The sequence below is a fragment of the Amphiura filiformis genome, chromosome 18 (genome assembly GCF_039555335.1).
Source record: "Amphiura filiformis chromosome 18, Afil_fr2py, whole genome shotgun sequence".
Taxonomy (NCBI): Eukaryota; Metazoa; Echinodermata; class Ophiuroidea; order Amphilepidida; family Amphiuridae; genus Amphiura; species Amphiura filiformis.
This window is the reverse complement of record NC_092645.1, coordinates 47,180,933-47,199,115: the sequence shown is the minus strand read 5'-3', so window position 1 is coordinate 47,199,115 and position 18,183 is coordinate 47,180,933. Positions and strand designations below refer to the sequence as shown.

The 18,183-nt window shown below is 34.1% G+C and overlaps 1 protein-coding gene across 1 annotated transcript in view; it reads right to left on the bottom strand.

Annotated features, from left to right (window-relative positions):
- LOC140138746 (2-amino-3-ketobutyrate coenzyme A ligase, mitochondrial-like) overlaps positions 1–18,183 on the bottom strand; it is a 90,013-nt gene that overhangs the window by 39,114 nt on the left and 32,716 nt on the right. Inside the window, exon 3 of the mRNA XM_072160507.1 lies at positions 1,655–1,744. Within this exon, the coding sequence (XP_072016608.1) occupies positions 1,655–1,744 (90 nt within the window). The remainder of the gene's footprint in view (positions 1–1,654; positions 1,745–18,183) is intronic.

Here is an 18,183-nt window from a genome sequence, read left to right as displayed (position 1 = left end):
AGCAGAGCTAGGGCGAAACGTGGCAAATCACGCAAAATGTCACGTTTTGCTAAGAAAAGGGAAAAATCACGTTTTTGACCATTGTAGCTAGGTCAAAGGTCAGATGCAAGTCAAAGTCATATGACATGTGCGGGCAATGCCAACGGTCCTTCTGACAACGTTTAGTTAAAATACGTCAACCCGTGACTGAGTTATACGTACGAATGTGGTCGACAGAAGAAAGAACGCCAATGAAACAGGACAAGACGGCATTTGAGAATGCCGTCTTGTAAGAAGAACGCCAAGAAGACAGTACAAGCCGACGTTCGTCGTCGGCTTGTAACAAGAGCTATATAGAAAGTCATGCGAGACATGACACACAAGCCGACCTGTTAATGGGTCAAGTTTGAGCAATTTAGAAATTTGACCTTTGACCCCTAAACTTTGACCTTTGGGGTCATAAATATATTTAACATGTTTAGAATGTCGTAAGAATAATTCCTGTTGAATTTGAGCTCGATTGGACCAATTTCGAAATTTGACCTTTGACCCCTATAACTTGACCCTTGGGTCACGGATGGGGTCAACTGCTCTTGCATTGTGCTTAGGATGTCATAATAAAGATTCCTGGTGAATTTCAGCTTAATCGGAACTTATACATGGATTTTGATTTTTTTAAATTTTCGATTGACCTTTTCACCGCCTTTAATGACCTTTGACCTCAATGAAAAAAAAACCCTATGTACACCGACAAAATGCATTGTTCCAATTTTAATTAAAAAATTCTAACATGTTTAATTCTTGAGATAAAAATTCTTGAAATTATTCAGCTAAAAACAGGAAGTGACCCTTAATGACCTTTGACCCCCAAAATAAAAAAAATACCATGCATACATCAGGGAACACTAATTCATGTATGATGGTTATATTTTTCTGGTCTGTTTATCTTTTGAGATAAAAATTTTTTGAACATTTTTGATAATTTTGGTTTTTGACCGAAGTAACCCCTTAATGACCTTTGACCCCAAAACTGTAGGCATCCTAAAGACCCGTCTAGTAGCAATGCATGTGTGCTAATGGCGACACTCTGCTATGTAATTTGTAACGACAGTGATTTTTTGAATATTATTTACAAGTTTTTCAGACTGTAACCGGAAATGACCCCTTAATGACCTTTGACCCCTTATCAATGAACACCCTATATACACCGACCATAGACGAGTCATGTGACCAAACCGTGTCATCATCGCATGTTGTTTGTAGGAGAAGATACATTTTGAAGAAAAATCACATTGTTGACCTCTTTATCTAGGTCAAAGGTCACACGTAGTTCAAAGTCATATGACATGTGCGGGCAATGCCAACGGTCCTTCTGACAACGTTTAGTTAAAATACGTCAACCCATGACTGAGTCATACGTACGAATGTGGTCGACAGAAGAAAGAAAGAAGAACGCCAAGAAGACAGTACAAGCCGGCGTTTAATGCTCGTCGGGCTTGTAAGAAAGAAAGAACCTGTAAGAAAAAAGACACAGCCGTGACTAACGTCACGGCTGTGTAATGAAACAGTATTTTTTTAGCCTAAATGAATGCAAAATTTGTAATGACTTAAAGGTCTTGATCCATAAAATAATACATTCAAAATATTTTGAAGAAGTTGATATTTTGAAACATACCTGTGTACCACAGATAAACCTGACAGAGCTAAGGCCAGCTCCATACTTGTCTAATGCAGCCTTAGATGCTTCAACAACTTCTGGGTGGCTCTGAAAAATCAAATCCAATGGCAATACAATCAATCAATCATGGAATCAACATTTAGCAGTGTTCATTATAGTGAACACTGTTTTATCATTTCACTTAGCTGGGGTGGGGGTGGACGGGGTGTGTTCCAAGTTTCAGAGTTTTGAAAAAAATCACTCAATTTGGTGATATCTATCTATTTTGTTCAGTTTTGTTCTAGTTCTGCCTAGTATGTGGAAGGTCACAGGTTTAATTTCTTTGTTGCCACATTCTCCGATTTTTTTTTTATCTAGAGCATTCATCGATACTTGTTAAACTCGTCTGTCATTTTATTTGTAACCAAATAAAAAAAGTGTGTTAAACCGTCCTTTTCTCTTGTTGTGTTTATATTCAGTTTGATCTTGTATCATTAAATTGATTCCATCTGCGGGTCTTTGTTCTGATTTAAAATGTGTGACTTAATTTCATTCCTTAAAACATACCTTAATAGTGGTATAATTCTTATTCCTATGGCTGTGTAATCAGAGGGAATAAATTGTAATATCTTTGATACATTTACAATAATATAAATAATAGGGGACCAAGAATTTACCCTTGGGGTACACCACAGCTTATATTTTAAAACTTTGAAAATGTAATGAAATTTAATTTATTACCTAGAAAGCAAACTTAAACGTCTTGAATTTTTTTCTAGGACATTGTGTTGTTGTTTCTTTAAGAATACTTTACCCGATTGGTCACACAATTGAGAATATTGCAAATTATAAGCATGTTAACTCATACATGTAGATTAATAATACAGTGTGTTAACCAAATGGCTCGTAAAACCACCATTCTCATTATTTTGTGACATGACTAAATAGCTACCGGGTACATAAAATGTATCAATTTTGAAGGTGCATGACTCGATTTGTATATTTGAACTTAGTTTAGCTTGATGAAAGTTACGCACCTGCTTCATGAATATGTCAAATTAACGGTATTGTGTTTTATGCTAATCAGAAAATAAATTAGTTTGAGCAATTTAGAAGGGTTGGTTTCATTTAAAATATAAATCCATTTAATTGACATTAGCTACACAGTACAGCTCGATGAAAAAGTACATACCAGCATCATTAATGTCACGTTTATGGTATTACATGTATGTTTGCAAAAGGTTAACCAGAATGTTTAAAATGAATTAAAACTCAGCTGCCTACAATTTCATATAGTTACTATATCTGTAAATGTTAAGCAGACAAGAAAATGTTTGGATTAATAAAGGTACTAGGTAGATTTTCATCAGGTTTTTTTTGGGGGGGTGCAAACATATATTCTAAAAGTGTAGGCCAAAATTAATAAATTTTGGTCCAAATATGGCAGATTTTACATGATTTTGCCAAAATCTAACAAAAAAAACCCATTTCTCCAAAACACAAATATTGCATCAGTCAGGCCCGTAGATTTCTCCGTAGTCCACTTGTCCATTGTGCATACTCTGGCTATTGCATTTAAGCTTAAAACTCTGATTTAATTAATTTGTGCACAATTGATAGATTTTCACATCTGATCTTTTCAGTCACTGTACGCCCTCTGTTTGTTAGCTTCCCAAGTGGACTACTTTTGATTGCGGTTAACATGTTTAACACGGTTGTAGACTATGGATGACATTGTCGGATTTCTGGCTTACTAAAATTGGTCATGATGTATCATCATGTAATGCATCATTAAATGGATCTGGCTTGTGATTGGATTGGTCGCCCAGATCTCGTTATGGTTTAAATCCTCCGGGCACATGCCGTTACCATTAATAACTACATGGTACACAGCTATACCGCCCTTTGTGTTGGCGGGAACATTTTAATGTTCCCGCCAACACAAAGGGCGGTATAAAAACTCTCAGTAGGTGCATGAGCACGTCTTGTACTTGCTTGCGGTTTAATTGGATTGATAAACAAGTACAGTGTGTGTGTTAGGGACTTTGCCCGTTCAAAGTTCCGTTTAAAATTCAAAGTACATATAGTCGATTTTTAACTCAGGTTTTCACAATTAATAAACTGGCAGATTCTAAAATTAGAATTATTCAGTATTGAAGTACCATTATAGTTGTGCTATTTTGATATGTTGCATTCAATAATATAAGCCTACGTATACTTTACTTTTACTGTCACAAATATATTAAATATAAACTTTTTGATAACCAAAAAAACCATATACCAGTATTTTGATGTAACAAATATCAGAATAATTTCTTGTTCAACTGAATGTGTTCATCATGATTTTAAAATAACATATTTTTATTTATCAAAAATTGACTATGGCATAGTCTATCAGGCCCGTAGAATGGGGTATATTTTAATGCCGCCTAGAAATGGTATTATGTAAATGGTCATTTTCACGGTAAAGGGTGTAACTTTGGATTTTTAACATTTTAATCCGTAGTGTTCTAATAAAGCCACAGAATTCCATGATTTTTGGCCACATAAGTCATCTAGTTAGCAGCTACCTTGGGTAGCATAATCAGCTTTGGGAGTTAGCATTCAGTTTTAGCAGGCTTAAATGTACTTAATATTGCCATTTTGAAAAACTATAAAAAACAGTAACATTTTTGTAAAACCCTGTGTTTTCTTCAGTTAGTTCATGGATAATTTTTCTTATCCTGAAAGTACAGTCATATGTTCAGTAAACACTGCCACATTAGATTTAATTGTGAACAGCCCTGTATTTTTGAGAACCGGACTTCGATATTTGTCGTTTGAGGCTTCATTTTCCGTTAACAATTGTTAACAAACTTTGTGGGTGTAGCTTTGGTTCATAATTCTTGGTTATTTCTTCACTTCTTCTTGATTCATAACAGTTGTTATCTTAACTTGAAATGGGTAACAAAAATTAGTCGATTTGCAAGCTTTTAAATTTTTTATAAAATCTTGACTTCAAAGAGCCGTTTTTCCGTTAACTTTTTGAAGCCTCCGAAACAAACTGTTCAGCAAGCTTGTGCAAATATAAATAAAAGAGCTCATCCAATCTATTTATCAAAATGTAGCAAAGTAGATCCTCAAGTCACATGTTTTTAAATCGTGGAGATATATAGCACCGTTTGAAAATGGGACCCAATACAAACTTTCCGTTAACAATTGAAGCCTCCGAAACAAATGAAGCCTCCGAAACAACAATAAGATTAATTATCATCTATGCATATCTAAATTGGTGTGTTTCATACTGATATCTGCATTGTAATTATTACTTGATATGTGCAGAATGTCATAAATTTATAAAAAAATTGACATTATGGTTAATGTTTGAAAAATATACTGATACCCAAAAAGCCTGTTTCGAGGCTTCACATGCAAAAAACACCATACTTAACAAATGGGTGAAAAAATTAACATGTGATAAATCTACAATATCTGCCGCATAGAATCATTGATTCAATATAACAGCTTAGATGATCCCAACACAGTAGTTAACAAAAAAACTACTTCTGCAATGTTTAACAATTGTTAACATGAAGCCTCGAAACAAAAAAAAAATGACTTGCTGTGATAATTTAATTTTGTCACAACTGAAATTCAATACTTAGAAGCAAAGCATGAAAATTGGTAATTGTGATATTTTTACCTATTTTTTTATGTCAACTTGTAGTGGTTAGCCAAATATTTTACTTTTATGATCACCTGTGTTGTTAACTGAAGCCTCCGAAACACAAATCGCTTGAATTGCCAATTCTAAAAAATAACTCCAATTTCTGTGAAACTTGGCTGGGAGGTTCCTTTCATCAAGTAGTATTTGTACATGAAGTTAGACATTCAAATTATTTTAGGAACCCAATTAAAACTTAAAAATATGTTTAAGGTTTGGAAATTTCCATTGTAAATGACACTTGATGTTAAAAATTTTCAAAACTGCAATTACAAACATAGCAAAACATGGTATAAAATTTAACTTATATCTGTTGACTTACTTTGGAATGGGATTTCACATGTATTCCCGCTTTCATGTCATAATTTTCTGAGGTTATGTAAAATACATTTTTTCTTAGATTTTAACCAAAATGTTATGGAAATGTCAAATTTTTATTAGAAATCAAAAGGTTTAAGCCTTGAAACATTATTTTACTGGAATTTAAGTTGCTTCTGTGCATGATTTCAGTAAACAGAAACATATTTAAGTGGTTTGAAATTTTGACCCAAAAAATCAAAAGTTACACCCTTTACTGTGAAAATGACCAAATACAAAAACGAATACAAAATCTGCAAAGTTGCAACAAAAAAAAGTACAGGCGCCTACAATTTCTTAAAATGTCAAACAGCGGCATAAATTCTGAAAAAGGTAATTTATAAATTTAAAGTGACGCATATGCCTCACCAAGAGTGTTCCTGAGTACCTGTCTGATTGTGCACTGCCCTGCGTGTGCAGGCCTGCGTTCTGCTTCTGATACCACCCTCGTGACGGAGCACAACAGAATCAAAACACTCATGTCAGCTGAACGCAGGACCTTCTCCTATGTTGCGCCTTGCACCTGTATTAGACTGCCAATTGGTATCAGGGAATCACAATCAGTGGGTATTTTCAAGAGGGTTCTAAAGTCACATTTGTTTCCATAGATTTTGTAGCCTTCACAGGCAGTTCTCATTTATTTTTTCTTCATGTACTTCTCTTGCTTTGTTGTTTTGAGCGCTACGTTCTAAACGTAGCAGCGCTATATAAATATTTATAATGTATACATGTATGTATGTAAAGGTGTGTATAAGATATCAGCAAATTATATAAAATAGGGCAAAGTTGCATGCAAATAAAAGATTAAGGGAAGAAGTGCACCAAAAATCATTTTTTTAAACTAAACATGCTAGGAACTTCATACTTGGTGTAAATGACACTTGAGACCAAAAATCAAAAAATGCAAAAAAATTCTCATTTGCATATTTAATTGGCGGCCATCTTGGATTTTAGGTGTCGGGTTTCAAAATAGTAACGGAACGCAACCGTAGATGCTAGAGATGTAATTTTTTCTTTAAATGAAAGTTAAAAAGCAGCAAAATAAAAGTGTGGAAGTAGATTTTTTATAAAATGCTTCATTTTTCAAAAAAAAAGTCTGAAACATGATAACGCCTAAAAATGCGATTTTTTGACCTACAAAAAATTGACAGTGCGTCAAAATAAAAACAAAATTCAAAAATCTACTTCCACACTTTTTTTACAAATAACAAAATGCACATTCTGTGAAAATTTCATTCAAATCCGTCCTAAAATGGTCTCAAGTTACTCTTTTGAAGGCGCAAAAATGCAAAAACGAGAAAAACCCTAAAAAACATCTAGAAACACCTTTTTAATTTTGTATGCAAATTAGATGGCAATTTATTATATACAACATGTAAATAAAAATTCCTTTAAAAGGAATAGGGTGGGCAAATGAAAAATTGTCAAGAGAAATGAAAGAATGAGTAAGTCAAGTTCACAATAAATAAAAATTCCTTTAAAAGGAATAGGGCGAGCAAATGAATTGTCAAGATAAAGGTGTAGTTCCATATAAAGTCCAAGTAAAATAAAAAACATGTTTCACGTCCAGGTTTTTGAAAAAAAAGGAGTAGGAGGGGCCTTTTTATTTTGTATCGCAGAATCGATGTAAATACCCATATTTAGAGCTATTTTAGCGTGCACAATAATGCCTGCAAAAAGGAGGAGGCCTCTTTTTATTTGTTGTTCTGAGGGGTAGGCCCCCTCTAATGATCTCGAAACCTTCCAAATTGTTTCTTGTATATTGAGAAGGCTATAGAAAGCATCTCAACTCCCTAGACATAATTTTTAAAAAGTTATAACTGAATTGCAAAATATAAAAAAATATAATTGAAGAAACCTCCAAAAAGGAGGTAGGGGACGTGTGTTCCGACGAATGTGTCGACGCAACGCAAGTATCAACTCGAAAAGTATGAAAAGAAAAAAAAATTCTTTCTTTTCCTCTTCTTTTTTTTTTTTCTTTCTTTCTCTCTTTCTCTTTCTTCCTTCTTTTCTTCTTTCCTGGTCGGGGTTGGCAAATAATTACTTAAAATTGGTAATTTTACAGGTTTACTGCTTAAAATATATGGACTATATTTTTCACTCGGCGTGATACATTTTTTCATATATCAGTAAAACATACCCGGAAGTGCTGGTTCTCCAAACCAAAACAAACACAAGGTCGATCGAGCAGCGGTGAAGCTGTATGGAGCAAATTTGGTTCTTATTTTCCTTCATTTTCTTCTCCCGTGACATCCCAGGTAAGAGTTTTGGGTATATAATACATAAATTGTGACTTTCTTAAAAAAGATATTGCGACAAGACACATGCATGATTTCATGGAATTATATAATTTGTCTCAATTGGTCAAGAAACCCACTAGAATAACACCTACGAGCAAAACATTGATTGATGTTATATTAACTACTAATTCCAATATGTGTGTTAATACTGATGTGTTACATCTTTCCTTGAGTGATCATAGTCTTGTTGAAACCGTCATCTCAAGAAAGCCGTCAGTCAAGAGTGGTAATAGTGATAAACATGTTCAAAAAGAGTTTAGAAGTTTTAAGAACTTTAATATTGATGATTTTACTTATGATCTAAGTTGTGTTAATTGGGAAATCAATGATTCTCTTCCCGTAGCATCAGCATGGGATAATTTTGTCAACAAATTCACTGCTGTATGTGATATTCATGCACCGTTGAAAACCATCAGATTTCAGAATAAACTGTGTCCATGGTTAGAAAACCGTGATGATATTTTTGACATTATGCACCAAAGGGATTATCACCATAAGAAAGTAATCAAGTGTACAAACAGTTGTAATGATCACTGGAATAAATATAAGGAATTAAGAAACAAGGTAAATATATTAATGAAAGATGCTAAAAGAGAGTATTATACCAAAGAGATTAATAATGCTGCTGGTGATTGCAAGAAAATGTGGAAAACTTTGAAAGAACTACTTCCAAATAAAAAGGTCAAGTAACCACTCTTCCGACAACATTCAAGGATGATATTGATTTGGCGAACAATTAAACGTTCATTTCACCAACATAGGTACAACTGATGTTACTAATGATATTTGTATGGAGTCAACTGATAAGAAAATTAATGTTGATAGTAAGTTTACATTCAGTGAAATAAGTGTTGATCAAGTTACTAATGAATTAAATGATATTTCACAGAATAAGGCTAGTGGAATAGATAATATATGTACCAAGTTATTGAAGTATGCCACGAATGAAATTGCTCCTGTGTTGTGTAATATTTTTAACTTATGTATTAAACAAGGTAAAGTTCCTACTGATCTCAAAATTGCCAAGGTTTCCCCTATTTTCAAGAGTGGTGATAAAGATGATTTTTCAAATTATAGGCCCATCTCCATTCTTCCGGTTTGTTCAAAGATTTTGGAAAAGCTCGTTCATAAGCAACTGTATAAATATGTTACTGATAATAATATTTTGTATACTGCTCAATCTGGTTTCAGAAAACACCACTCTACATGCACAGCTCTTATTAAAACAATTGATAAATGGAACATGGAAATAGATAATGGAAATTATGTTGGTGCTGTTTTTGTTGATCTCAGCAAAGCATTTGACATGGTAAATCATGAATTACTTGTGCACAAATTACAGTCACTTGGTATTTCAGGAGTTGAAGGTAGCTGGTTCAAATCTTATCTAGAAAATCGAACACAGCATGTATTGGTTAATGGCAAAATTTCAAATTCAAATTTAATTAGATCCGGAGTTCCACAAGGATCTATTCTTGATCCTTACTTTTCTGATTTTTATAAATGACATGCCAAATTATTTAAACAACTCAATTATTGACATGTATGCTGATGATACCTTAATCTACGTTTGTCATAAAGATGTCAGTACTATTGAAAATCTCCTAAACGATGACCTTATGTCATTAAATAATTGGCTTGATGATAACCATATGAAAGCAAATGTAAACAAAACAAAGGTAATGTTGCTGGAGTACGCCATTTAAAACAAGACAAATTAGTGATTTTAATGTAACTATGAATGATCTTGTGCTTGAAAATGTAAATTCGTTTAAGTATCTTGGTGTTTCTATTGATTCAAACTTAAAATGGAATGATCATGTTAACAACGTTTGCCGAAAGGTATGTAATGGCCTCGGTATCATGAGGAGAATTAAGCCATTTGTACCAAAGAGTTCCCTTATCACAATTTATAACACATTGATACTTCCTCACTTTGATTATGGAATGGTTGTCTGGAGTAGTTGTACGGAAACTAATATAAATAGGCTTCAAAAACTCCAGAATACTGCCATGAGAATTATTTTATGTATGCCATTCCGTACACACATCAAAGATATGTTAATGACTTTAGGCTTCATGGATATTCGTAGTCGAATTTTATATAATAATGGGTGTATGATGTACAAAGTTTTGAATAATATGACACCTGTTTACCTTAATGATTTATTTCATGCAGTTAGTTCTATCCATGCTGTACATACAAAAACAAGCAAAGCTGGAAATCTTTACAAGCCTAGTTTTAATACTTATTATGGTAAGAGTACGTTTCAATATCAAGGATGTATCACATGGAATCTTATCTCAAAGGATATCCGAGATGCAAAATCATTCTCGCTTTTAAAACAGCTTTTAAAAAGATCTGAAATTATGTTAATGTATCTTGCCATTTATGAGTCATCATCTTGCTCTGCATTCTTAAATTATGTTTTCAATTGCAATAGGTTTTTTAGCATATCAATGTATATTTCTTATGTATTTTCTAATGGTTTTTTTAAAATCAATTATCTTATTTATGTATATATATATATATATATCTTTTATGTCTTTTACATCAGTATGTCTCTTAATATTATGGTTTTTTATGGTTCGATTATATGTTTATGTCAATATTTATATTCTTATGCAATTCTTATGAAGTTTCTAATGATTTTATCAAATATTCAATAATGTATATACATATCTTTTATGTCTTTTACGTCAACGTGTCTCTTAATCATGGTTTTATGGATAGATTATATGTTTATGTAAATATTTATTCTCTTTTAACATGTAAAACTGTGTTTTATACGTTAAGCAGGGCCCTGCTGAAAATCAATTTTTATTGAGCAGGTTACCCTGTTGAAATATTGTGAAATAAATAATAAATAAATAAAAATACATGTACAGGGATCTGTACTACTGTCTGTTCAATTAGCTTAAATTCTTGAATTTTTAAGATATTTGAAAAAATAAAAAATTGTGGTCAAAGTCATCGAAGAAAAGTGTTATCACAGCCTTAGACCTAACGTGATTTATACTTTTCAAATTCTAAAGTTCAATTTAAAACCCCATTTCTTTTTGATTTTGGTCTTTTCCCGCGATGTTTTTATAAAAAGCCGTAGAACGTCGGGTACCATAAACTTTTTTGAATCAATCCATTTAGAGCAATGTCACAATGCGCAGAGATAGTATTTATTCGACCATCCGCATCGAAGTATTGTCCAGCAAAATATTTGCCAGTATGCCTAATTTGTGTTGAAACCCTACTGTTGAAACATTACGTTATTTACTACTCTGGGAATGATCAAAAATGACACTGTCCGAAATAGGCAACCTTTGCTCTAAAAGATACAGTTGACACATCAAAATAACTAATCCAGATTTAAAGATCAACAGAATATTTAAGATGATTTTGTGTTGCAAATTTTTTTTAAATGTAAATTCCAAGCTAGAGTTCTCGAGTAAGAGCACTGATAACTGGCGATGGATAGGGTTTTTACCAGTGACCTGTGCACTGATCAAGTAATGGCAGTCTCTAACAAATGCATACTGCAACTATGAACTCGTTTTGGGCCGGGTTGGGTAAGTCGCAAGAAAAAGTCATGCCAGGAAGAAGACCGGGGAAGAAGAATACATTTTAAAAGTATTCTGGGTCAAGTCGAGTTTAGTTAGATTTTATGGGGAAGAAAAGCAACCTAGTTTACTAAAATAAGGTATGAAGAAAGTATTCTTTCAACTAAAGGATTGTTCTGTTTACATGTGCAATTTGTTTTTCTTCCAGGGATTTGTTCATGACTTCTGTTTGGTTTGGCATTATGTAAGAGGTTTTGCATGGTACAACACAGCTTTAGGTAAGTGGTGAAAAAGTACTTAAAATTATCATTAATTTTGCAAACACGTACTGGCACAATGCCTAGACGTTGATCCACAACACTCAGTACACTTTACAGGTTAAATAAAATAACTTGGGGAATTTGCAACTTCAAGAACGCACAGCCTTGACATACCACAAATGACCTTCACAACCAGGATCAGCTCCCTGACTTTTGGACCAGTTACAGTGAGACAATTAGCAGTAAGTTCCTTGTCCAGGGGAATTCAAAACTAACTCACTTTTTCCACAAGAGCATACTAAACCACCACCAGGGTTCGAACCCACAACCTCTCGCACCATAGTTGAACGCCTTATCGTTTGAGCTAACTTGACTACTCAAACTTAAAGGGGGGTAACCCTATTGGTTTTGGATATGGATTGTCTTTAAAATTACATATAATATCAAATATTGTCCCCTTTATGCAGCTTTGTGAAAAAAACAAGAATATTTTCTACGTAAATGTGAATAAATAGCAAAATTTGCAACCCAATACTTGGTATGCGTGAATTGCATTCTGGGAAGGGAAACAATAAACATGTGCCGTAATTCCTGTTCGTGATGTGCCATGCGTGCGTGGCGTGGTTGCACTGACACAAGCTCCACTGTACTAGGTACACATTTCAATACTATTACGGTGACATTTCCCCACAACCAGTCTTTTCGTGTTCGTCTGTATATCGTTCATGATGATTTTTGTATATAAATTATGGCATAAATGGCAATAGAGCTCAATAACAAAGCAAAACAGAAATGCCCCGACGACAATGCTGGAAATGCCCGTACTATAATAGTGAACGGAAAATTTAGATTTTTAAAAACTCTTTTTCATACCGATTAAAAAAAAAAAAATAATTCCCCTTGCAATATGTACATTTCAAATGAATGTAAATAAGTTTGGGTTTAAAAAATGGAGCAGAAAAAAAACCTATCACTACCGGGATTTGAACCGGGGACCTCTGGTTCAAAATACGATGCTCTAACCAACTGCGCCACGCGGGCAGCTGCTAATTTCGGAAGGAAGTTTAATACCTTTATAGTAACGTGGTTGATCTGAAGTCTCTTCAGCAGTGATTGCGGTTCGCTCTTTTCATACAATGTGTATGATGCGAAACCAAAGTAGCTGTTGAGGAGACTATAATTATCTACGATAAGCCTGTCCATAATTCAAGAAATTGGTAGCCAGGAAGTTAGCTATTTTTGTGTGAATTCTCCGATTTCTCCGGAAATACATCGACTTGGAGCGTCAAATGTCAGGATAGTAATGAGAAAAATAGTATCTATTTTGTGATACCAAAAACTCATTAACAATGACAAAAATCGGGGGGATGATGTTGTCGATCGGGTTACGGACCTTTAATTATCTTCATTTTTACATTGAAAGTATTCATCCGACCTTAAATTCCAACTGGGGACCTCTTGGGAACTGAAGACCATCCCCATGTCCTCTTTGGTGATCAAAAATGTGTCCCTGTTTGATAGGCTAAATGATCAAAATTGTGAATAATTTGTGCAATGCCCCCAGTTAATTAATGTTCGACTGTTTCCCTTTGCATAGTCCTAAACAGTATCCCCATATGGGGGATCACATAGGGGTGTATGTATGTGTTTTTCATTTTAGTTATTTGAATTTTTAAAATCTTTTCGCACACTTTTATTGTCGGGTTAGTGCAAGGAACTCATATTTGGTGAAGTATAGTCATTAATGGATTCAGAAACAGGTGTTAAGGGGGTACTACACCCCTGTGGTAAACTATTTGTGACTAATTTTGTATTTTCTCAAAACTAATAACACACTGGTAACAAAAGTTATGTATATTATTGGGGCAAGGAATCCAATTACTATACTGAAATTTCAGTGACTCAAGACAAGCGGTTCAGTATATGTGATAGGAAATGAGGTACATCATAGCGGTACCTCATTTCTTATCATAAATAACGAACCGCTTGTCTTGGGTCACTGAAATTCCAGTGTAGTTATTGGATTACTTGCCCCTATAATATACATAACTTTTGTTACCAGTGTGTTATTAGTTTTTGAGAAATGTGTAAACATCGTCACAAATTTATCGAAGGGTGTAGTACCCCCTTAATGGGCATATTTTATATTGTATCATATTATCTTTATTCTGCACTCAGAACTTAATGGTCAGAACAAATACTGAATCAAATGTCTGTAATTTCATCCATTGTAATTTTCATGGTAAAACACAAAAATGCTTCTTGTGTAAAATGAAAGTGGAGATACAACTTTCTTGCAACAACACCAGGTTTAAAACGTATCTTGCATAACAATCTCAAAATTGTTTAGAAATTATGTGAAAACCTGCATTTCAATCCCAAAAGAAATGCACTTTTGAAAATTTTGAAACTAACTTTTCTATGTAATGTTGTGTTGTTTTTCCTACAGTGCACATAATACATTACTTTGGGATACAAAGGACTTGTGGACTTCGTACATGTATGCAGTCCAAATCTCACTGCCAACAAGCTCACCTGCAGTTTTCTTCGCATCTTGAACAAGAACTTGTACAGATAATAAAAACAGTGATGGAGACTTGGGAAAATAATGACTGATGGCAATAAACATCTACCATCCCAATTCTATGAATCGCTTCACAGCCACAGCCACAAAATTTAAGGGGTGAAGTGGTGACACAATGTGTATGATGTCACTATGTATTTTCCTGTTATCGATCAAGTTATTTGGACGTTAGGCATGTTCACACACTCACTAAAGATAGGATTAACAGGCATCAACATTATGCATCCCCTTCACTTGTGAAACTTGCAAACTCTGCAGACATTGCACAAATAGATTAGATTCTACAATGTATCTTCTTTCACAGATCTGTTGGGTTTTGGTAAAACTTTTTAACATTAAATGTTATAAAAACGTTTTATATTTAAAACGTTTTGTATGAAAAAACACTACAACAACATTTTGAAATGTCAAAATATTTCCTCAGCACTAGACATAGTCAATTTTGATAAAAATATGTTATATTAATCATGACGAACGCATTCCGTTGAACTCAAAATTATACTGATGTTTATTAGAATTTAAGTGTTCAATAGTAAAATGGTCATAAAGTGTTTATATAATTAGATGATCAGTGACAATAAAAGTTATATTGAATGCAACATATCTTGCATCCCAGCAAACACAAAAACGTTTTTAAAACGTTTTAAATAAGTTATATTTTGGGTTTTGGTTTAGATAAAAACGTTTTAATAACATAACGTTTTGTAAAAATGTATTCGAAATTTCATTGTAAACTATTTTTGCATACATTTTTGGCCAAATAGTTTGTCAACACTTAAATAACATAATGTTAAAATATTTGCACCCAGCAAACACAGAAATGTTCTTAAAATGTTTTTTACAAAATGTTTTAATAACATTTAAATGTCGGGTTATATAAATGTCGTGAAAACATTTTAAAAATATTATTGTAAATATTTTGGGAAAATATTTTGCAAAATATTTTTTCAACCCCAAAATAACATTTTGTTTAGAATGATTTATACTAAGTTTTCCAAAAATGTTTTTGGAATGTTATTAAAACATTTTTATACCCTTAATATAACCCGACATTTAAATGTTTTCTGTAAAACATTTGTGTTTGTTGTGCAGTAAATTACCAACAAATGTTATTTAATGTTATGAAAACGTTTTAAACTTTTATACCATTAATGTACCCTTTATATAACCCGACATTTAAACGTTTTCTGACAACCTTTTATAACCTTTTGCGAATGATGTCAAAAACGTTTTGTGTTTGCTGGGATAATTATGATTGCTCACTTCATATTGAACAATTCTGATTTTGGAATCTACCAGTTTATTGATCGCGAAAACCGGACTATGTACTTTGACTTTTAAGCAGAACTTTACCCCGGGACTTTGCTCTCTAAAACACACTGTCAATCATACTTGTTTATCAATCCAATTTAATCGCATGTACCAAACATGGTAGTAAGACGCGCTAAATGTACGTCCATACACACCTCTGAGAGTTTAACTTTTATGCGCCAGATCAAGCGTGCCACAAATTCCATAGATTGCTGTGTACGATTTAGTTTATGGTAATGTCACATGCCCGCAGGATTTAAACCATAGCAAGATCTGGGCGACCAATCACAAGCCAGATCCATTTAAAGATGCATTACATCATGGCCAATTTTAGTTAGGCCAGAAATTGGCCTAACTCTCCATAGAGTCCTGTGTTAAGAATCTTAACCGCAAGGCAAAGTAGTCCAATTGGGAAGCTAACAAACTGAGGGAGTACGATGACTGAAAATATCAGATGTGAAAATCTATCAATTGCTCACAAATTAATACAAATCAGTGTTTTATGCTTAAATGTATTAGCCACTGTATGCAAAATGGACTACGGAGAAGTCTACCTCAGCACTAAATGCCATTACGTTACAATATTTTGGAGTAACTTAAATATGTTGTTGAACAGGTTGAATGTTATGAAAATGTTTTATGCCCTTTATATAACCTGACATTTTGAAGTTTTCTGGCAAACTTTTCTAATCTTTTGCGAATGATGTTGAAAGTATTTTGTGTTTGCTTCACATCCTTTCTGGTAGGAGGGATCAATATTTGTTGAAGGCATGGGTGTCAATCCCAGAGGGAATGTGTCTCCTCACCTTTCAGTAGATTGACCCCCCCCCACCACAAACACACACATTTTCAAGATGGATTGATGCTAATGGTCAGGGGCTTGCTGAAACAAATCTACCAGAGAGAAGTGTCATGGATGTATGTGTATGAAACAAATTTTCAGTTTCTCATCATGTTCATACAGTCCAGGAAAGGGGTTAATTTTGTTTAAAATATCATTTTTCTTTTGCTACCCACAGTACCCAGAGTTCTGCATTTCTCATACATGTAGTATGTGCAACAATCCTTTTTTATCATTAAATTCAATAATCTGATTGTTATACTTTTGTTCCTCTATTTGTTGTATCAAGTATAATATAAGAAGAAAAGTTTGAACTATTTCTTACAACTTTTGGTTGGAGCTGTGTAGCCTGCAGCTGGCATCCACCTTCAAAAGCACAATACGTTATTCATGTTATTTAATAGTCTGTGATAACTCACCACTGCCAGAATTACAGTCACATGATTTGATATGGTAAAATATGGTTGCTTAAATAGTTTTAGTCTTGTCTATTTTGATATTGTAATTATTGCATGTAATTTGCCATGTGGGCCAGGATATGTCAATAAAATCAATCATCATCAAATTCAATTTTATGATGTTAAACTCTGTGAACTTGTTTTAAATCTGCTAACTCTTGTTATTAAATCTGTAAAACAAAGTTTGGGACTGTGCAATAATCATCACGAGCCTTGGGGAGGGTAAAATTGGAGGGGGGCACACACTTTTTGGCCAGCTGAAAGGGGGCGTAAGCAAATTTTTGCAAGCCGTGAAGATTTTTGTTTTATCACACATTCATGGGGTGGTAATTAAATGCTCTAAACAGGCTTATGAAAACAGTACAGAAACACTTAAATATCCTTAATGTATTTATCTGGGCCATTTAGAGGTTTGCAAATTGGGATCCCAAAAATTTGGCATTTGCAAGGGGGGGTGCACATGATTTTTGGTGCAAGAGGGAGCAAGTGATTTTTGGCATGCTGGGGGGGGGGGGGGCATTCTTTTGCGCACCATTTGGAAATTCCCCCAGCTCATTATTGCACAGCCCTTTGGGAAGTCAATATTTCATGTATGCTGTCCTTTACACAGATACCCCTTTATTTTTATTTTTTTGCATTTTTGTACAAATGTTTACACATCAGCCAAATTTAATGTTTTTGTAGTCCACCAAAAACAAAAGTGTATAAAAGTTTGAAAAAACAGGGGTCAGTGGGTAAACTTTTGAAAAAAGGGTCATGCGGGTAAAAAAATGGGGTCACAGTCGGGTAGAACGTAGAAAATAATGGGTTATTGGGTAAGTTCGCCAAAACAGGGTATATACCTATAATAGCAGTGGCGTACGCAGGGGGTGGGGCGTCCTTTCCTGTCTGCAGTCGGGGTCAAGGGGCAGAGGCATTATACGTGCGTCATCGTGGGGTCACCGATCATGATGGGGGAGGTATCGGACTAAGGGGGGCACAAGCTTTGGGTCTTTCAAATCGGTGCCCATATCCCGGGGCCCATATGACGCGATGACACTACGCCAATGCTAGTAGGAATGGTTCAAAATGATGAACCCTAGTCGTATAGGCCTAAATGTGGTAGGCCTAAATGTGCATTGTTGTATGAGCGCGACCCCTCATGTTTATTGCTATCATGGACTACACAAAATGATAGC